Here is a 22252-nt window from a genome sequence, read left to right as displayed (position 1 = left end):
CACATTCTAATAAAACACATTCTATTGTTTCCCTAGCTTTGCAGGAACATGTTTCTTCCTTGGTCTACCTTGTTTTATAACTACACATTCTAAGGCATCCTGATGTCGCTTCGAAAAACTTCTCCGACATGCTGCGCCATCTAGTGGCACCACAAATTCCACACGTGGCGCATATCTGAATGACAATGTAGACAACATTGTCTGAATATATATGACAAGTGTTCGACTTTATGCCAACAATTTTTGGCGGACTGTGAAATCAAAATACAAGATTTCCATCAGTTTGTCATTCGTATACGACAGGAAAAGTAGTTCCTTCTCCTTCTCTCGCAGAATGGGAACACCGATCAGACTGCTCTGAATTTCGACATGCCGCCAAGTAGTATGGTGAAACTGAAAGGTACGAAAAGCATGCACGTGAAGACAACGGGCGCCAAAAAAGAACGGTGCACGATGATGTTGGCACTGACAGCTGATGGCAGGAAGCTGCCACTGTCTGTCGTTTTCCAGAGGAAGATGCTTCCCAAGGACTCTATTCCTGCTGGCATCCAGCTTCGTGCTCAGGAGGAGGGCTGCATGTCGGCGGGGCTGATGGTGGACTGGTTGAAGACAGTTTGGAGACGGCGTCCGGCAGCTCTTCTTCTGCCGTCACTGCTCACTGTCGACAGTTTCTGCAGTTACCTGGAGGAGCGTGTTCGGCGCCGAATGACAGTAATGAGTACAGACATCACTGTGATCCTGGGTGGCCTGACGTCTTGTGCTGCATCCTCTTGATTTGTCAATAAATGAACCTTTCAAAGACAATGAGCGGTGGCTGTGCATGCGGCAGATGGCTGAGGGAAACCACGACCTTACTAGAGCAGGCAAAATAAGGAGGCCGTCCATCGACACGCTCTGCAGATGGATTCTGGAGGCATGGCACATAATTGCGAGCTATATTATCATCTGCAGCTTCAACAAACTGGAATTTCAAACTGCCTGGACAGCATAGAAGATGATGCACTGTGGGCCGACAACGATGAAGAAGTAGCAAGCGACGTCAATGAGGAGAGTGAGGACTGTTCTAGTTGCAAGTAGGAGCACCAACAAATAACTGGCTAGTGACACAAATAACATCGTGATATGAAATTTCAATTCTTATAAATCTGTCGTAACATTTTTTTTCTCCCACGTTATGTCCCCCCCCCCCCAATCGACGTTAACTTTTCTGAAAACAAATAAAGGTGGGTTTATTATGTGAGTAGATACGGTACTTTGTATTACTGACAATTTCATTATATCGAGGTTTACCTGTATTTCACTCGCACTTTGTTCGAGGCTATAATGCTATAAGCTATCTGCATCATTACATACACCTGTTAACATTGACCTCTGTTGTTTGAATAATTTCACATATTGCTTTTCTAAAGTCGATAACTTCAGCGGAAGAAAATTTGCTGTGAGGTGTTGACTGGAATGAGGGTGTCACTCACCTCCTCGCACGAGGAGTGACCCATCCCTTTGTACTGCCGGAAGGTGACGTCCCTGGCGAATGTCTTAAGGAGGTCGGCTGTCATCTGGCCCCAGCGCATGGGCACCAGGTCATCACAATCTCCATGGCACATCATGATTGGCGTGTCGTGGTTGCCAACCGCTGCCTGCAGCAAGAGAGTATGAAAGACGGTTCAATGAAAAGGTGTCCACATGAAAACCAAAATGTTTTTATCTTTTAAAGGGGTGCACTCACACGATGTCTTCATCTCTTTATGTCTCTGTGTTAAGAAGCTCTGGGACTTCTAAACGTAGCAAAATATACTAGCAAGCCTCAGAGCACCCTAAAAAATTCAATATAATAGCTTTCTACACCAGTTTTGGTTTCGTTGCTGCTGTGTCGTGATATCATAATGCAGGGGGTAGTCATGTGGAAGCATGACATAGCGAAATTTTAACACTGGCTCCAGTTTGCTTGGTCGCTTCCTATGCTGATACTCGTTGCGAAGGTTGATGGAGCAGCACAGCAGACAGCTTGGGAAGAAAGACACTTATAAAGAGGCTGCACAAGTGATTGAACGAGAAACATTGGGCATAACAATAACCTTATCAATGTCGAATTTTTTTTGAAGGTGATGCACTCCCAGCGTCATTTTCTTTTCTTCAGATATTATAACACGAACAGAACAATTTTGGTTATGCAGAGGGAAAAGAAAATTACATGGGTAATGGCAATGCACTTTTAGCATGGTTTCCACATTCCTATCTTCGTTGTACATCTCCTACCTAATTTCGTTGTGACATGCACGCTTCTGTGATGGTGCTGCCATGTCAAGGTAAAAAGAAAAATCTATTATGTAAAAGAACGCTTGTGCCCTTATGTATTCTGATTTTTGTGGGGTCTTCGAACATGGTGGAAAAATAAAAAATTTGAAGTCACAGGCGCATTTAACACCATGGGTGGCACAGAGAATATGCATCCACGAGTGCTGCTAACAGGCATGTGGTGTGTGATCTGCATTTGTGAACAAACAAGTGTGATATGAAAACAGTAGTGTTTGCTATTTTGCTACAAAGTGATCACAGGGATTATGCCTGGCCAGGGAAGGGGCAGGTAATTGTCTATCTATCACTATCACTATCTAGACTATCAGTTACAGACTGGGTGAAAAGGGAAGGGAACGAATGAATGAATAAAACTTTATTTGAAACGGCTCTTTACCCATGCCATCTGCTGTGTTGGTGCCGTGTGATCATGTAACAGTAACTCCTGGAGCGGGAGGTGTGGTGGCGCCCGGGACGTGCCTTATGTGGTGCACAAGGAGTGGCCAAAAAAGCGGCTTGGTGATGTTCAGGGGCAGTGGCCGAGCTCTCACACAGAGGGGAACAAACGAGTTTAAGGAAGAGGCGGAGAGACAGTAAGGCGAGGACTGTGCTGGGGCAAGCCCAGTGTAGGTGTGGAGAGTCGGGATAACCACTGCACACCGGGCAAGCCGTGTGGCTGCAGTGATGTTCAATAATGTGTTGTGTGGCGTAATTTGCCAGTGTTAGAGTTTGAGCATGATGAATTAGGGAGGCATCATGGCGGCTGAAGGAGGGATCGGGGGCCTGAAGGGCACATGCAGATGAGCATAGTTTGCGGAGCCTAGCATGGCTTCGCTTGCGGTGTTCAGGGTGGTGCATTTTGGCGCAATAGGCGTCAGGACATCGAATAGGAGTGCTCGGTATTTTAGGCTCACGAACGAGGAACTGAACATGCTCATTGCCCTTTATTCCCTTATGGCCCAACAGCCACTCCAAGAGTATGGGAGGTCAGGGGTGCTGTTGCATGCGTAGCACGAGAGGTGCCCAAAAATGACCGGAAAGGATATTGTTTGTGAAAGAATGAAGGGCTTCCTGGCTGTCTGAGCGAATGGTAAAGGTTGGTGTGGAGTAGAGGGGGGGGGGGGGGGGAATAGTAATGGCTTCCAATATGGCAAGGATCTCGGTGTCGGTTGGAAAGGGTACTTCGTCATGCCAAGTGATGTCACCCTCAAGGGCGATGACTGTCGTCTTGGATGCAGTTGGCAAGAAGGTGAAGTTGCCTGCCTGTGCCAGTCGGACTTCTATTTGTAGGTGGAAGGTACGAGGTGGAGGATTGGTGTAAAGAGGTGGTAGTGGTGAAGTGTCATATCCGAACATAGATAGGATGGTACATCCCTGCAAGGGGGCGCTCAGACAGAGATGCTGAGACTCTCGGTGGATTTGGACCTTCGCATCAAAGGCGTTGTGCAAGGGTGCTCATTCAACGTCGCAGCTGCGGGCGTGCCCAGGGACACACTTTTCAATGCAATGACACATCTGTTAAGAAGCCTCAAGCCACTTGGTCTGGGTGCATGTAAGTGCAATATATGCCAAGCCATAGAGGATTCGAGAGTAGATTACTGCCTCGGCAATATTGCAGAGTTCCGTGTTCATGCAGGCCTGTGTGGCACTTGTTGATATGTGTCATCATGTGCATAACTTGATTGGCCTGATGGCGAATGTGCCAAAGCCATTCCGCCTTACGCACTTCTTGCCACAGGAATCCGAGGATGCAGACGGATTTTCTGTGCGGGATAGGCCGGCCCGTCATAGCCAAAGCAATGTGGGCACGATCAGCAGCTGCCTTGATGAGGGAAGAGTTGAGTGGGACAACGTACGCAGGTTTTTATGGAGAGCGTTTGAGGCCTAGCTGGTGTATGTAGGCATCAACAATGTCTAAGCCAACTCGAAGTGTGGCTTCCCGTTCGCCTGGGTTTCTTGTGACACACCAAAGTGTGATGTTGTCGGTGTATATTGCATGGCGTAAACCTGCAATGGTGTTGAACCTTATGGGGAGGTTCTTCATTACCAAGCTGAAAAGAGTGAGTGACAGTATGGCGTGCCTCAGTTTATATGAAACACACGGATGGTCGATTGTCCAAACTCAGGAAATGGATTTGCCTGCCACAACAGAAGCCACAGACATAGCAAACCATGCATTCTCTGGGTTTGGTGGCTTCCTTTTGGAACTCCTGTTAAACAAAACTGGAACCAAATGTGCACCTACAGTACATCATCAGCAGTCATATTTCATATGAAACAGAAGTAGGCTGACAAACAGGTCAAATGGTGATGCCCAATAGTCCGGAAAATCCAATCCATCAGTCAGTTGCACTGCTGTGGCATTAGTGGCGGTTCTGCGGCGTTCATGTTGCCCATTTCTCGCGTTCCATTCTGCAGTGTGATGGCAACAGTCAGAAAGTGAGAGTGCATGAACAAATGCCTTGTGCGAAAGAAGCTGAGCCATTTCACACTCCATGCAGAGTACAATAACATATGTTTTTTTCCAGCACAGTGAAATTAAAGCACTCAAAGTTTCTGAAGTAAAATTATTTTTCTGCTATTTTTGCGACATTCACATAAACGAAACTTCTGATAAACATATAGGGACCGATGTTAGGTCCACACAACAATGTGTGAGTCAGCGAGTGAAAGACCTGAGAACCGTTCGGACCGATGACAGGAGCAGAGGCCTTTTCTTTATTCTTCTTGCCTTACCTCTAACCTCGCAGCTTGCGGCATGAGGCACAAGACACATGCGCCAGAGCATGCCTTATATAAAAGACGGCCAAGGAAGATGGCGACGGCTGCTACAAACAGAGCTACTTTTTCCTTCCCTCTTTGTTCTATTTAAGCGGAGTCTACTCTACATGGGAACGGAGAAATCATTTTTGTCAGCAATCATGGACCGATTTTGATGAGGTTTGTAGCATCTGAAAGGAAAGTTAAGATGTAGCAACTGCAGGAAGCACATTTTTTATTTAGGCCATCAACTGTTTTAGAAAATGTTACTGAAAAATGCAAAATAAAAAAAAAGCTCAGGTATTAAGTTCACAACTCCGTAATTCAGCAATGAAAAATGATATCACAATTCTGTAAACTGAAGCTGATAATACATCTAAGCAAGACAAATTTGATATTTTATACAAGCCTGAAATATAACACTAATTTGTGAGTAGGACATTTCCAAAACTTTCGTAGGTATTGTAGCAATTTTACGTAATCTGTAAATTCATATATCAAAAATGTCCACTTAGATGCCCTAATGGATGCAGTTTTATAAAACTATGATATGTCTTTCTGGTGCAGTGCTACGGATTCGTAAACTCCGTACTTCAATTTCTTCGAAACTTAGAAATTTTTTAGAATTGTAGAATATTCCAGGCCCTAAATAAAAGATACTGCTCCTTAGAGTCACTACAATTTAGCTAATGCCATAAAATGCCACAAATTTCATTCAGATTGTACCAGAAGTTGTCCAGAGTTTTAAATGTACATTTGAACAGGGAAATCTGTTTTAGCTTTGAGCCAAACTTACAGTTTAGTGAATTATCATTTGCAAGGGCTTTGTGGAAGTCCTACACATTAACTAGTAGTATATATCAGAATGTTGCACAATACACTAGCTTTGTCCACTTTAGCTGAACTACTAGGTACAGCTTACAGAACTGTGACATCATTTTTCATTGCTGAGTTAGAGGGTTGTAACCTTGCTAGCCTCATTTTCTAACATGCTACCATTTACAACAATTTTTACCAACAGTCTGATAACCTAAATCAAAATTCCGCTCACTACAGTCACTAGATATAAACCTTTTGTTTTATATTCAACCAACCTGATCAGAATCGGTGGGGTGTACTCATATAGGTGCCCTCGAAATATAGCTTCCTCTTAAGTGCAGCCTTGGAGGTGAGGCCTTGCTCCTCACCAGTCTCTCTTTCTGAGCATCCTCCCCATCTGACGGTGGGGCCGAGGATGAGGACGAGGTGGGAGGAGTGACCTCTGTGCCTTCTTCCTCGGAAGTATGCGACGAAGATGACTCCTCAGCCTTTTTGGTTGCGCCCTTTTTGTTTGCGCCCTTTTTAGGAGGCGCCCCTGCCTGCGGTAGTGGCTCACGTTGCTTCGAGCACTGCCCACGGTCTAGACGGTCACAGTTAACCTGAGAACCCACCGCTGAACGAGGCAGCTTGGCCCCGCGTCGCAGTGCCTCAGCAATCGCCCCTTTCTGCATAAACCAAAGCCCATGGCATTTCCCTTCAATACGAGTTTTGTACAGTTTTATTTAGAGAGTGCACGCATTCTGCAGTATAATTTTTCTATGCTTGAGAAATGGCCTCTCATAAGGGATCACAGTTTTCGCCATCGTTTCAGTGCGTTCTAGAGCAACTGAGGTCACTGCAGAGTGGGTGTGCACCTACCAGTTACAATACACGTTCACCTGCTACACATTGCTAATACTGTATATAAGGCCAGTGCAATTGCTGCGCGTAGAATTTTTTCCCCACTTGTTTCAAGCATGGCCAGTCTTGGAACATTTGTAGCCTGTATCTCAATAGCAAGGGTCAGTTAGGAGATGTCCAGTGCCTGCTTTGCAACCGTAACTCATCAAATCAGCACGAAGAATTGGAGAAATCGGGGGGCTTGATTTAATGGAACAACCAAGTGAAGCCAACAGACAATGAAGCCAAGTAAAACATTGAGGAAGTACCTGTTTTTAAAATTGAAATATAGAAATGATTATGAAAATAGAAATTGAAGTGAAAGAAAAGACAAACCACTGCCACTGCGACTGCGACCAACAGCCTCCCTATTGGTGTGCAATGCTCTGCCAACTGACTTACAGTGGAAGCCGAGTGCCCATCCGCCGATTCTTGGGCATTCGTGTGAGTGTATGTACTGACCCTAGCCAGTGCCCCTCATGGTGATAGCATTGGACGTGGGACATCCTCTCCATTGGAGGGGTCTTGTAGTACACGAACTTAAAAGAGCAGGCAAGTGGCCAATAAATCCTTGTGCGCTACCAAAGTCATTAAGGCTTCAAGAGCCAAGATCCTCACAGTGCAACGAAAGAGAAGAATCAGGGACTGGCAGGTGCTCTCTCTCTCTCTCTCTCTCTCTCTCTATATATATATATATATATATATATATATATATATATATGTAGAAAGGGGGTTAACCGAGGGGCCCGATTTTTATTAGTCATATCATAAGAAGCCAACAAACACTGACACCAAGGACAACATAGGGGAAATTACTTGTGCTTAATAAATGAAATAAAGAAACGATAAACTAGTGGAAATTAAAGTGGATGAAAAAACAACTTGCCGCAGGTGGGAACCGAACCCACAACCTTCGCATTTCGCGTGCGATGCTCTACCAATTAAGCTACCGCGGCGCCGTTTTCCCATCCACTTTCTTGGGTATTTATGTGTCCTAGTAGAACCCTGGGAGTGTTAGCCAGTGCCACCACTCAATTGGTAGAGCATCGCACGCGAAATGCGAAGGTTGTGGGTTCGGTTCCCACCTGCGGCAAGTTGTTTTTTCATCCACTTTAATTTCCATTAGTTTATCGTTTCTTTATTTCATTTATTAAGCACAAGTAATTTCCCCTATGTTGTCCTTGGTGTCAGTGTTTGTTGGCTTCTTATGATGTGACTACACACACACACATATATATATATATATGCAGTTGCAACGGATTTTTCGGACTCCGAGATTTTGGACTTGATGAATATTCCGGACTTCATAAATGCACCGTCAGGGTTCCCATATATGTAAAGCATTCTCGAGACCGATTATTTGGATTATTTAGGCCCCGAAGTTTGATTTTCTGGACTAAATCACCCATTTCGAGGTACACTACCCGCTTTTGGGGGCCACAATGTTGGATTTTCCCCTGGCCTGGCCTAGCTTGGCTTTCAGTAGCCCGCTTCATAGCCTCCAAGATTGGGAGGTGCACGCTTTTAGCATCCTCCAGTCTCGGAGACCATACCCGCTCTTCCTTGGCTGACCAAACGCTCGAGGGGACAGCACCTTTTCTGGTTTCTTTCTTCTTTCGGTTAGCCCTATTGTCATAATCACTTAATGCGAGATCCATTTTTGTTTTGTTTCGGTTGCTATTTACACGTGGTGTGTCTACAGAGAAGGTGTGTCTGAAGGACGGTGCATCTCAGTGCGTTTGTGCGACTTTGCATTTGTGTGATTGGCACTACCTCGTGTGCCTTCGCGAGAGCCAAGTGGTGACGCTCTTGTCAGACTGTACATGGAGACGACATCACTCTTGCACAAATCTAAGCAAATATGATTGCCTCCAAGCGTAGTAAGAGGCAGGGCATTATTAGAGATATTTTTTAAGCTGCTCTAAGCCTCATAAAATAAATAAAAATATTTTTTTGTGAATGAGTTTTTCGGACTGATTTTATGGACTATTTTTCAGTCCTCCAAGGTCCAGAAAATCAGTCGGCAACTGTATATGCATGCAGTGGGAAGTCATGAGAACAAAATTTCGAGGCAACATATTATTTTCGAATTCCTGGTAAACGCTCATAGAAGTCAATGCATTTCATATCTCGTGACAACTAAGCCTTTTCTTGACAGCAATCCCGTATTAACGAAATTTGCTGAAACGGCAGTCCTCATATTATCTACTAAGTAATGCTAAGTGTCCAAAAAGTGTACAAATTTATTGGTTACGCCTGTAAATCGCATAAGCTACCCCAGCATGGTTGCTGTTGTTTTTGTTTACAACAACAACAACAAAAAATAATCTGTGGAGCAGTTGCACCTGGCAACAGGTGGAAGTGATGATGGCCGTGGCTTATGCTTTACAATGGGTGAGTACTGCAGTGTCCCGATCAGAAATGTCACATAAATTAGGAAACGTCACATAAATTAAAAAAGAAAGAGAAAGAAGACAAAATAAAGCAGAGGTGGTATCGGAGCAGGAACATTTTTATCCTGTATGCAATTACGGCGCTGGCTAATGTAGAGCGTAACCGCCTGCATGGCTTGCTGATTCATACTTGCTGATTAGCTAAATCCACATCTACATGTGAAGATGCCGATGATTCTTTGTAGGGCTTTGTGAGCAGCACACATGATCATGTGTACGCAGTGTGTGCAGTTGGTGCTAGGGTGCATCAGCTGTGTGTATGTAGCGCTTGCCTGCTTTGCCAGCCTGCCAAGATGCTGCCTCCAGCCAAAAAGTGGAAATTTTTGATGCTACAGGGCTCCAATTATTGCTTATGTTGAAAAGGGCAGAAAGAAGACCAAAATACACTTCCGTGCTGCAGCCACTTGACCAAGGCGTCATTCGCGGCACCAAGTGCAGCAGCTGCTGCTGGACCTCCAGGTCAAGCATCTCACTGACGTGGACTTGGACTTGAGGCCACAGCAACCCATGCGGTAGCCTCCGCATGGGTCGTGACACGTCTGGCAGTGGCTGCAAACTGTTGTAAGCGTGCCGGCTTCATTGCCACTTGGCAAGCATCATGTGCTGATCCAGCGGGACCGGAGGAAGATTTGCCCCAAGGAGCACTCGATAACAGTGGTGCCGGCGCAGTGCTGCCATCACTGACCAACGCATGGGGTAAACTTCATGCCATGGAAAACAAAGCTCCAGATGGTCTCAGCATCAACGAGTTCGTTTGTGTGGATGATGAAGTTGCTGTGCACGAAGAAATGATCGACGAGGTCTTCATAAGTAATGTGTGCGATGCTCACCACGCCGAAGACCACCAAGGACCAAAACATCAAGATAAGAAGACAAACACGGAGGATGCGTTAAGCGTCGACACAATTAATTCACTTTTTGGTGAGCATGATGATGATGCAGCAATGGACTACTTATTGTAGTGTTAAGGCAAGAGCTGCCAAGTTGCTGCGAGGCAAGGCTCGGCAAAGTAAGCTTATTGACTTGTGGCAATAAATTTTTTTCTGGAAGCCATTTCTTTGTTTTTCCTGTCTCATATTCGCGCCAATGAAATTGACATGAAAGCTAAATTTTTCATGTTCCCCGGTGATTTTGTTATTGTGGGGTTTGACTGTACGTACGTGTGTATGTATGTGTGTGCACATGTGTGTGCACATGTGTGTGCACATGTGTGTGCACACATGTGCATGCACATTCAAACCTAATTATAATAAAATTGCATCTGACACTACGAAACCTTCATTACAGTAGGGGTGTGCAAATATCAAATTTCAATTTCAAAGCAAATTTGAATAATGAAAACCAAGCGGAAGAAGAATATTATATTTTTCGAATATTTTCACATATGAATACACAGTTGGAACCTGTGATAATGAAACACCGCAACAACGAAATTCTCGCGACAACGAAGCATTTTCTTTTCCTCGGCGAACCCCCATAGGATTCAATGAATTTCGTACCTCTCGGCAACGAAATGTTGCTGTACTGCATTCCCGCATCAACGAAATTTGCCATAACGTAACTTCGCATATTGCGTAAGGCTAGCAGGCTCCGAAATGTGCTCAAATGCGATTGTTTTGCACTAAAATTACGTAAAATACTACCACATTACACTTGTGCGGGCGCCGCTATTTTTGTTCACAAGAACAACCAAGCGCCGAAAGCAATCAATGCGCTGGAAACACGTCATGGCCGCCATCTTGTTTGTTGATCACCCGTTTGAAGCGGCCCCACGAGCGGCACGCACGTTGCTACTGACATGTGACGACGGTGTTTGCATGCCTACCAGGCAAGATCGTAGATAGTTGTTCGAAACGCGTGCTTAGTTTGCGTTCCCCGCAGTTGACGACTCGGTGAGGCCTAGGCCAATCGTGTGAGGCAAAACTGAACGCAAACTGGATGTGCGTTTCGAACAACAATCCCCAATCGCGGCAGTGCACTGCGTAATGTGCGCCTCGGTGAGGAAAATGCAGCAAAAACAATGAAGTCCACGTCCCACCTACATGGAATTGTTTATGGCGCTTGAGATGGCGGTCGCGGCATATGAAGTACGTATCAGGCATTGGGCCATGATTGAGCGACTGTCCGAGAATACGCATCCCATGCTTTAAGAACGCTGGTTTTGGTGCCACCCGACAGGCATCGCGTGCGGATTCGGTGCCTCGCAAAGTGATCGCATCTGCAAAAGCAGTTGACCGAGAATACTGTGCTACGGCAGTACTGCCGCTGTTGGTCGATGCACGCGGTACACTTTGTACTGTCGGCAATGCGGTTCTATATCCTTGAGCAAAGCTTGCAAAGTAGGCTAATGGAATTTGGACAGTAAAGTTTTGTTCTGCGATGCATTACCTAGCCGTGCTGTCTCTTTTAGCAACCACGAAATTCTCGCGAAAGCCAATTTTTTTTGTGTTCCCCACCGATTTTGTTATTGCGAGGTTCAAATGTACTATTCGTTTTGAGTTTTTTTTTCAACAACCAGAGCTACACAAAAATAAAAATTAAAAAAATGCAAGTTTGTTGCACAGGAAATAATGTACAGAAGAATTATGATGTGTTGTACACTGAATTCTCTACTACAGCACTCCTGCTTGACAGTACCATAACTGCAAATATTTAATGTCATCATGAAGGCAGGTAGTTGCTAGACGTTCGGAAAGCAGTAACCACTTCCTGCATGTCACAATTCTTTTAGACAGCAAAGAGAGCTGCTCAATGGACACAATATAGTGTCTGGTATCGGCAGGTACCTCTCTGCAGGCTGAACCAATAGTGGGCACCATGCTTACAGCGCCACTCACACAAATCTTCTTTTGGCCAAAAATTTCATTACGCACATACCTTTCAACCTGTGTTTGTGGCAGTGAAACCTGCAGCTGGTTGTTGAGCTTATCAAAGTCTTTCCGCTATGCTGATATGGAAAGAGCTTCTTCAGAAGCTTTCGTTGTTGAGGACATATCCAAGTTCCTTGGTGTTAGATTTTTCCTTGCTTCTTTTAGAGCGAAGTTTTTTTAAATGCACTTTGCCACTGAAGCATTCTGGTGGTACTCAGCTATTTAGAAGGAGGGTCTAAAAACAGTGCCAAGCTTGCTACTTTGTCAAATTTGTAGTTTGGAAAGCGTGTTTTTAGCTGCACAGACAGAGGTTTCCACCCGGATGCTGGTGTTGTGCAGGTGCATGAAAAGGCAGCACAGCGTGGCTACTTGAGCTGATAGTGTCGGGTAGCCATAAGCACCAGCAGTGGCCTCCATGACAGTGCCCCCTTCACACTTTTGATAAGCTCCACCACACTACATTCTGTATGCTTCGCCGCATAACATGTCTGTACTGAGGAGAAGCTGACTCAGAGAACCAACAACAGCAATTTTCAGGGGTTCGACAATCTTGAATAGTAAAAGCGCCCTTCGAATCGAATACCAACTGAGTCGAATAGAATATTCCAAGTTTCGAATGTTCGCACACCACTAGTCACATCCAGAATTCGTTAAAAGAATATACACTGATATCAGTAAGAAACAAAAATACTGCATTTATGTCTATGCAAAACAAATGCAAGCATGGTGTTTCTGATGGGCCAGCAAAAGGTCTCTGATGGATTTCGACGTCAGTGGCCAGCCATGCCAATAGATGACATGGGAATAATAAATTGCATAATGTGCTTTGCACCATCAGCCTGTTAGTTTGCTGGTTGCAATGCAACCAAGCCAAGCCACTGGCCAAAACATGCATGCCCATCCCGAATGTGCTGTTCGAAGTTGCTCTTGCCGAGTACAGTCACTGTCTGATTTTTTGGACACATGGGGAGTCGTACGCATACCCAAACTCTGCTGCTATGGCCCTCAGTCTAGCATGAGTGCATACGCTCTCACGATACCGCCAGTGTGGTCTGCGGGTACGAATAAATTGACAATGAATTTCCTGCAATGATTTGTTCCAAGGCTCCTTTGCCGGCAGACTGTAAATTTTTGCCACAGCTAAATATGGAGGTAGTTAGGCCAAGGCTGCTAGGCCTAACTACCTCAGCTTCATTGAGCATCGGCAACAGAAAGAATGAACTTTAACGAAAAAAATGGCACAGCAGCCTAAGCAGGGGCGAGGGTCGATGGAGGGGACATCACATAAAGAAAATAAGGAAATATAAAAGAAACAACATGTTCATAACCTGCTGGTCAAGCAGGCCTCACACACAATCTCCCTGCAACTTTTCCTTTTAGTGCCGAGTCGAAGCGGCGGCAAATTAGTTCACAAATGCCATGTTTGCAGCATCACCGGCACATATCATGTCCAGAAATTTAAGAGGCATACAGTGCGGTCTTTGGAATTTCAGGTGCCATAGGCGTGAAATAGGGTCGGCCCTTTCCCAATTATGATAATTTTTCATCTACTTTCATTGTTCTCAACTTGCTACTTCTAAATTTCAATTAACCATAATAATTAATTTGCCCTACATTTTCTCTGGCTTTATAATCTGTTTCTTGATAAGGTTGTCACTAACAAGTATCGAGCCACTTGAATTCCTTTATTCTTCTTGCTCTGAGAAAAATGAACAAGAGTGCTTCACGTGTACCTTTTGCCTGGGCTAGTGTGTGGAAGCCCCAGCAATCATATGAATGGAGCAAGCCAGTTTATCATAACGTCACGACGCATCTGCCTGGTTCGCAGAAACAATTATGTTACAGTAAATTATTTAAGGGGCTCTGATGCGTGGCACGCTTTTTCTTGGGTTTCGATGACCTGAAGCTTCATTTAGTGCCGAAAAAGAAAAGGTGTAGGAAATGTCACGTCAGTACACCTCTTTCCCAAAACATTCCCCTAAGTTCACTGGGAAAATCCACAACATTGCTCTCGGCATTCCTCTCCATGCTCTCTTGAACTGTCCAGTGCGAAAGTGACAAAAACAAAAACTACTTTTGTCAAGGCGTAAGCAAGGCTCTTACGTGTGTGCTCTGAACATGGCAAAATCCGGCAAAATCCGTCTACTCTGTTTGTCAACAAGAAGAGATGACGTCAGCGTAGTGCATCCTTCACTCTCCCGCCGGCTGAATCGCCACATGTGTAGCTCCCACAGGCACTTCTGCCACATTTCTCTCTATAATAACTTTTGTAAGAAACTTCACGGATGCCACAGTGACAGACACTGACCGCAGGAAAATGCTTGAAGAGCGGCAGCCAGCAGCTGAGGCCCAGGATGCCGGCCAGGGGCTTGGGGTAGCGCAGGCCGGAGTAAAGTGCCAGTGCTCCGCCCATGCTGAAGCCGCCCAGTACGATGCGGTCCGAGGGGATGCCCACCTTCTCCTCATCAGCTATGAGCCTGTGAACTGATGCACACACAGTGGAGACGAGTTGTGAGAAATTTGGGTGGCAGTACGATGAAAAAAAAAGTGAGATGTTTCCCTGCTGCCGCGAGGGAAAGACAATGTCTGGGGGCACTTTGCTGCTTGATGTTCGACATACAGAACACGATGTAAATGGGTTCAACATAGCTGGGTTTGACTGTAATGGATATAACAAAGTAATGGATATAATGAAGTACTGTATTTACTCGAATCTAGGCCGACCCCGATTCTAAGTCGACCTGCGAATGTCCAAAGCCACAAAAAAAATAAAAAACTTACCTCAAATGTAGGCTGAACAAAAAAGTGAGGGCAGCATTCACAGAATGAAAACAGCATTTATTTATTATGAACCATGCCGAGCTAACTCTACGTCATCATTGCTGCTAGCCTCATACTCTTGCGGACGCGCACCCACACATGTGCCGACAGTGCTGCATGGCTCGTACATGTTGAAATGCGGCGCAATCTCGGTGAACAACTCCTCTCTGTTATCGTGCACTTATCTTCCTTATCGCTGTCATCTCCTCATTGCGGTAAATGCAAAAAGCATCTCCTGTTGCACCCTCCAACGACGGACGTCTTTTTCATTGATGCTGAAGTCCTGCCTGGCTTGAACGTTTGACGATGCCTCTACGGCTACCACAAGTTTTCGACTGAAAGCGGCACTGCAGTGATATCGCCTATTTGGTGCAATTATGATACCACCGCGCTGCACACCGATACGACACAGGTCGAAATGGTGACTTCGCTCGTGTACTTCGGTTGGCTACTGGCGCGGCTAGTAGCGGCAGTGATATTGACTTTTCTAGATGGCACTAGCTATGCACCACATTTATTATTTTCGATTACAAACTGGTGGGTTTTTATAATCCTCGACTCTAAGCCGACCCTAGAATTAGGCATATGATTATTTGAAAAAAATAAAGAAAAAAACTATCAGCCTAGATTCGAATAAATACGGTAATTTCGGCTCCCCCTTCAACTTTGTTATAATGAGGTTTGAGCGCAGTAAATTATGTCCTATATGCACTGAATTATTAGTTAATGGAGATTATCAGCATATCATGTCTGCTGTACTTTGATCAGTAGCAGGACTGTGTAATGCTACACCATTTGAAAAGGTGGCAGTGCAAAAAGACACGGACAGAGACGAGATGACCAAGAATGAGCGCCGCACTTCCAAAAATTGCACCCAAACTGCAGGACTAGCCCGGCCACTAAGCTAGTACAGTTAAACCTGGATGTAACGAACCTATATGTAACGAATTCCTGGATTTAACGAAGTTTTTGAATTCCCCAACGCTGCCCCCATTGAAGCCCATGTATTTTCGACCTTGATGTAACGAACGCGTTGCGGCGGTTAGCCTTGATGTAACGAACTCCCAAAGCTGATCAGTCATTACTTTTAGCACTTTTAAGGAAAATTCGGCCGAAGAAATGCTCTAGATTATTGAATATTAATGCTGTAAGGAGCCAGCAGCTACGCGTACGCCAGGGATTGCCGCGACCGAGCAAAGTTAGCGATGATGATGATGATGGCGGCAACTAGCGCCGCTCCGTGCCTAACGTAGCAGTCTTTTCAGGCTTTGCTTGTCTAGCGTGGCACCAGGTGGCATTGGTATCGGCAGCTGATTTTTCTTGCAGAATTATTTTGTTTCGTATGGATTTGAGGACAAGCATTCTTATTTTGTGATTTTCATTTGTTTCAACGGCTTATACACACTTATGTGTAAGAATTCACTTGAAAAGCAACGCTGATAGCCGGTTCTTTCATTGCCAAGGCGCCGGAAGGGAGAGGGGGAGGGACGATGACGAACGATATCCGTCACTTTTTTTTCTTTCTCTATGGGTGCGTTGCATTCGCCATCTTGAGTGTTGTCCTGCGTTCTGCACGTGTGCGTGTGTCAACTGTGCTCTGGTACTGGTTTGTCCGACTTGTTTTGGAGGTGCTAGGCCTGCCTGTCGGCGTGTAGTCGTGCGTCTCCGCTTCTAACTGCGTCGTCGGTTGGTCGTGATGAGTTCTACTGCCAGAAAACGAAAAGTTCTGTCTTTTGAAGACAAACTCGCAATTTTAAATGCAGTCTCCGCGGGCGAGAAGAAGAAGGACGTTGCCACCCGTTTCAGCATTCCAGCGAGCACACTATCAACGATTTTCAGTGCGGAACACAGCATCAGAAACGCAGTGGAGTCGGGAACAAGCTCGAAGAAAAAAAGACTGAAGCTGTCCACATACACTGATGTGGACAAGGCAGTGTTCACGTGGTTTTTGGACACGCGAGCCAGAAATGTACCCATAAGCGGCGCGATCTTGCAACAGAAGGCAAAGGATTTTGCGTGTATCTTGGGTCATGACGATTTCAAGGCAAGCAACGGGTGGCTGCAGGGATTTAAGAGCCGGCACGGTGTCGTCGGAAGAGTAATCAGCGGCGAATCTGCCTCCGCAGACAGCGATGCTGCTGCTTCGTGGGTGGCTGACAAGCTGCCTGGAATCCTGAGTCGCTTCGAGGCGGCTGATGTCTACAATGCCGACGAGACAGCTCTATTTTATCAAATGCTTCCGGGCCGCACGCTAGCGTTAAAAGGCGATGACTGCCGCGGTGGAAAGCAGAGCAAGCTCCGCATAACGATTCTGCTGTGTGCCAACCTCGACGGCACAGACAAGCGAGTCCCGCTAGTTGTCGGCAAAAGTGCCCGTCCCAGGTGTTTTAAGGGAACGAAGCGTATGCCCGTGAAGTATGTGGCGAATTCCAAAGCGTGGATGACTCGGCCAATATTTTCTGAGTGGTTAAAGGAATTTAACCAGGACGTCAAGCGGCAAGGCCGTCAAGTTTGCCTACTGCTGGACAATTGCTCGGCGCACCACGTCGAGGGCCTGCAGCTGTCGAACATCGAACTGCATTACTTCCCGGCCAACTGCACGTCCCTAATACAACCCCTGGACAAAGGGGTCATTAACAGTTTTAAATGCTGTTACCGGCGCCGACTAATCCTGAAAATACTTCTCGACATCCGTCTGGAACGGGAGATGAAGATCGACATTTATCAAGCAGTCGAGATGCTTGCTGCCTCCTGGCAAGAGGTCAGGGCAGAAGTTATCGCGAATTACTTTTTAAAGGCCGGAATAGCCAAAAACGCACGGGCTGGTGCCGACGAGGAGGAGGAAGACCTTTCTACTCCGTCCAATGTGGCCGAAGCGTGGAACGAGCTGTGTACTAACGGTGGTGTACCCGACGACGTTGAACTGACTGACTTTTTGTTTGCCGACAACGCCGCCGTGACTACAGAAGAAATGTCTGATGCAGCAGTAGCTGAAAGCGTGCAAAATCCGGATGGCGGTGATGATGGTGCTTGTGAGGCAGATCCGTGTGACGTGCCTACTGCAAAGGAGGTGATGAACGCAATGGACGTTATGCGCCGTTTCGTCGGCTCGCTCGACGATGAAGGAGCTCTACACGATTTAGCCTCTTTGGAGCGGTGTGTTGTGCCTACACTCGTGCCGAAGAAGCAAGCGGAAATTACGCAGTTTTTTAGTGTAAAATAAATGATTGAAGGGTGAGTTCACCTTCACGGATATATTGAGCTATTTGGTTTCGTTTCTGCATCATTCGTACGAGCCTTCACGCGAAACCTGCATGTAACGAAAACCTGCATGTAACGAAAAATTGCGAGCTTTTGTCAACTTCGTTATATCCAGGTTTAACTGTATTTGCAATTTGTTGCGTGCGTTCTGTGTGTCCAGTGTTTCTTAATTTATGCCTTAAATTAAGCCCAGACACAGTCCCAGACGAGTTCAAGAAGTTTCAAGTGGCATCAACTCCGCCCTCAGTATCACACCACCGAGGACGGTGATTACTGATCAGTGACTGCTGTTAAAAAACCTACAATCATTTGGCTATCGAGGCATGATCTACTTTTGTTGTGTTGCCAGGGGATAAAGCTTCAGTGCATGTGCTACTGTAATTTTGTCTATCTGTGGAAACAGCATGACAATAGTTGAGATACGGATTGTCTAGGTCAAAGGCAAGCGTATGCGCATGCAGCAATGCATTCACAAACTTCGGCGACATACTCAGATGATCGTTCAGGAGATACTTTCATTCTTGCGATAATTTACATGGCTAGCACTTGACGTTTTTGAGAGGCAACCCAGGTATCCTGGCACTGCGATAAGAAGTGCGCTTGGCACCGTGCCAAGCATGCCGTCGCTTGTAGACACCTATCTGTCTTGTTCAAGTCACGTGAAATTCAAGGTATCCCTGGAAGTGGCAGTCCGATAATACGGCACACCTTCTTGTGGTCAATTGAAGAATAGAGTCTCTTACATTCTGGTGAATTTAACAATTAAGTGAATTCAATATTTTAGACTACTAATTATTTACACTTTGGCGGTCCTCGTCGAGTCCGAATTATTGGCCAAGAACTAAGAGGACACTCAGGGGCTTGTCACACTCTATATGCAGCTTTTCCCACGTACCTCATCACCTACAGTACTCACAGAATGAAATGCGACAGTTGGATAGTCAATACGACAGTCGGGTCTGTGGTGAACCACAGACCCCCTCGTCGGCGACTGGAACCAGTGATCCTACCCTAAAATTCTCTCGCCCTCACGGTACACCACAAAGCAACACCTTGCTTCCACGAGCATCCATGGACAGTGCTGCATGTATCGGCAGCCACGGTCTCCAATTGTTGTATTGTAATAGGCTACAAGATTTCAAAATTGCAAGAAACTGAAATTGCCCAACTGTGCAAACACATAGTAACAAAAAGTGCATTCAGTGCTATGCATCCTCTGTAACCAGTTGGCAGAGCAGTAAGAGACAGAAATATAAGAAAACAACAACAAAAAAAAGAACACTACAGTCTATGCTCGTTACAACGGACCCGCGCACAACAGACTTTTCAATATAACGGGCCATATTTCAGCCTTAGTTTGTTCTACCTATTTTATTAATGCAACGAAGTTCGCTTTTAATGGACCGCTCTGCAGCGAACTATCGACAATTTTTGTCAAAATGGAGCGTATAAAACGGACTTTTGCCGTGTTGACATGGGCTGGCAACTGACTTGCGAGGGTCAGCCGACAATCGCAGCTCAATATCTTGGGCGCGAGGGAGGGAGGAAAGTGGAGCGGATGCCCGCCGTCTTTTGCGTGCGAGGCGCAGGGAGGAGACGAGGGAAAGAGGGGGGGGGTCTACTTCGGGGCGCCATCTACTTCGGCACCGCAAGGCGCCGTATCTTGAAAGCTGTCTGCGACGTGGACAAAGTATGCGCCTGCGCGGGCACCGCATCTTGAAAGTGATTTGCAATGTGGACAAAGTCCGCCCAGTGCCGGTAGCTTCGTATGTACTGTGCTTTAGACGTTTAATTCACATTGAAGCAAGAGACAGCATCAAAGTCTATTCGCTTGCTGCTACTGCCACGCTTATCTTGCTTAATTTGCTATAGCAATCGATGCTTCGCCTTTCGGGCGAAACTGCGACTTTCCTTCGTTGTTTTTTTGCTTTGCACGTTCGTCATTCGCTCTTTGCGACAAAGTTGTTAAACATCGCGATGAAAGTTTAGGAACTGAGGCGTCTCGCATAATACGGACTTGGGATAAAATGGACATTTTTCGTCAGGTTATCAGGGTCCATTGTAATGAGAGTTGACTGTAGAGGCATTCTCGCACTAAACAGAAATTTCAAAGAATGGTGAAACATATTCTAGTTTTTATCTGAATGATCGGTATGGCTTAAATAGCAAACATGGATAGCTGATAAATTAAATGACATCGAAAAGCATAAGTGGCATTTGGCATATCAAGGGCCACAACTCCTTTGTCATCATCTGCGCTTGTCATCTGTACCTTATCATCACGAACTAGCCAGTAAAAAGCCAAGAAATACGCTTCATGAAAGGGCTTATGCACTTAGTGACAAGCTCAGGCACGAAATGTAACAAGTTGATTTCACCAAATTTTTTCGCTACACTTCTCTCGACTAGTGAAGGCCGACTGCAATGAAATTTTTGGCCACGTAAAAACCCCAGTTTCAGATAATTTAGACATGTAGTAGCCTCTGTGCAAAAATTTTACAGTTGGTCAATGCATCACAAAGAGCTTGCAAGAATCAATGTTTTTCACACCGAAACTGAAAAAAATGCCGCCATTATCGCCTGGCGGAAGTGACGTACAGAAAGAATGTGGAGAACCAGCACCCATGCTGTCTGCTTTCTTTGTATTCTGTTACAATGTATCAGTGAACAGGTTTTGCACGTCTGCTAGCCACAGAGAATGCGAAGTATTCTCCAAGTACAGTCTGTTTTCTCTAGCTGGTTGCCTATGTTCTACAGCAGGGCCTTGATTTGTTCTGCCTCCGCTCGAAGAACAGCGAACTGGGGTGGCTAAGCTAGTCTGGCTTAATGAGGATGCGATCCACACGTGGCACACCTACGCTACATCGGCAAAATTTGGACGCTCTACAGTCTAGTGTGGCAGCCGTGGGAATAGAACATGTCCTATCGCACGCCAGAGCAGCTGGAACAGGGTGCATCACGCACTAGCTTGGCTGACCAGCAGCATGCTGTTCAGGTTCACTGATGTGAGCATGTTGCATTTGCGCCTTCGACGAACAAGGAAGCGCTGGCTCGCCGTCTTGTCCACTAGCGCTGCTGCCACTGATCACCACGCTGCTGCAGGGTAAAATTTGAGTGATCTTAGCGTCTCTGGCATGACGTATCCAACTTCACCGGCCACTGCCTGGTACGCTGGAAGCACCGGACTCGTCGACTGATCAGACAACTGCTGCCATTCGTAGTAAAGGATGATAAGTAGCTGAGGCTTGTCACGACTGGGATAGAGGGGCTCGGTGCTAAGTGCACATAAACTCATGGCCAGACAGGCCAGAGTGCAGCCGTGATGAAGCTTGGCCCATTTCGCTCTGCCGGCATTGTCAGTTGGTTTTTTTTTCTAAGGCATTGCATTTCTGCATCGCTTGCCGCTGCATCTACACCATGGCCGCTGTGTTGCATCCTCCTTCACGACAAATGCAGCGTGTGGTTCCTACTCGTTTCTAGTGTTGTGTCAGAAAGGCTTTCATTCGTCTACATCGACGCATCCGACGTAGAGACGTGTGAAATGTCTTGAAGCTGATGCCCTACCGGAAATGATCGCTCGAGAATATCAACCCTGAATACAACTTTGGTTTTCGTGAGCCACCATAGCGGCTTATAGTCATCCCGAGAAAGCGTCCGCCAAGCAAATCTTGATGGGTAAGCAACTGTGGTGTTGAAATGTAGCTTGTGCAGTTTCTTCAACTGCAGTTTACATGCTTTGAGCACGTTGGCTGGTCCACGTTGCACTAGCCTGCTGTGCCGCAGTGCATGCTTGTGCTCTGAAAGCTGGGACAAAAAAATGTGTTTGGCCTTCCTCTACTTGACCTTGTGTACTCCACAGCCATCGCTTGTGTTCGAGTACGTATTCCGAGCAGTCGATGGCCACACAACGCATCAGCATTCTTGCAACAGCTGAAATCCTGAGCGCAACAGGAAGAATGCGCGCCCAGAGAAACGCCTGTCAACATGCAAATGATGAGCGAGCACTGCACCTGGCTGCCTAGGTGCAACATGGTGCAACTGAGAGATCAACAGTTGCACACGGTTCTTCAATACAGAGAAACCTCGTTACTACAA

General features: G+C 46.0%; 1 protein-coding gene across 1 annotated transcript in view; it reads right to left on the bottom strand.

Moving 5' to 3' along the window:
• Apt1 (Acyl-protein thioesterase 1) overlaps window positions 1-22252 on the bottom strand; it is a 37817-nt gene that overhangs the window by 3967 nt on the left and 11598 nt on the right. Inside the window, exons 5-6 of the mRNA XM_050176372.3 lie at window positions 14385-14560; window positions 1473-1637 (exon numbers count right to left, since the gene is read on the bottom strand). Of these exons, the coding sequence (XP_050032329.1) occupies window positions 1473-1637; window positions 14385-14560 (341 nt within the window). The remainder of the gene's footprint in view (window positions 1-1472; window positions 1638-14384; window positions 14561-22252) is intronic.

Source organism: Dermacentor andersoni, chromosome 9, assembly GCF_023375885.2.
Source record: "Dermacentor andersoni chromosome 9, qqDerAnde1_hic_scaffold, whole genome shotgun sequence".
Taxonomy (NCBI): Eukaryota; Metazoa; Arthropoda; class Arachnida; order Ixodida; family Ixodidae; genus Dermacentor; species Dermacentor andersoni.
The sequence above is the reverse complement of the archived record's forward strand: the minus strand, read 5'-3'. Positions and strand labels throughout refer to the sequence as shown.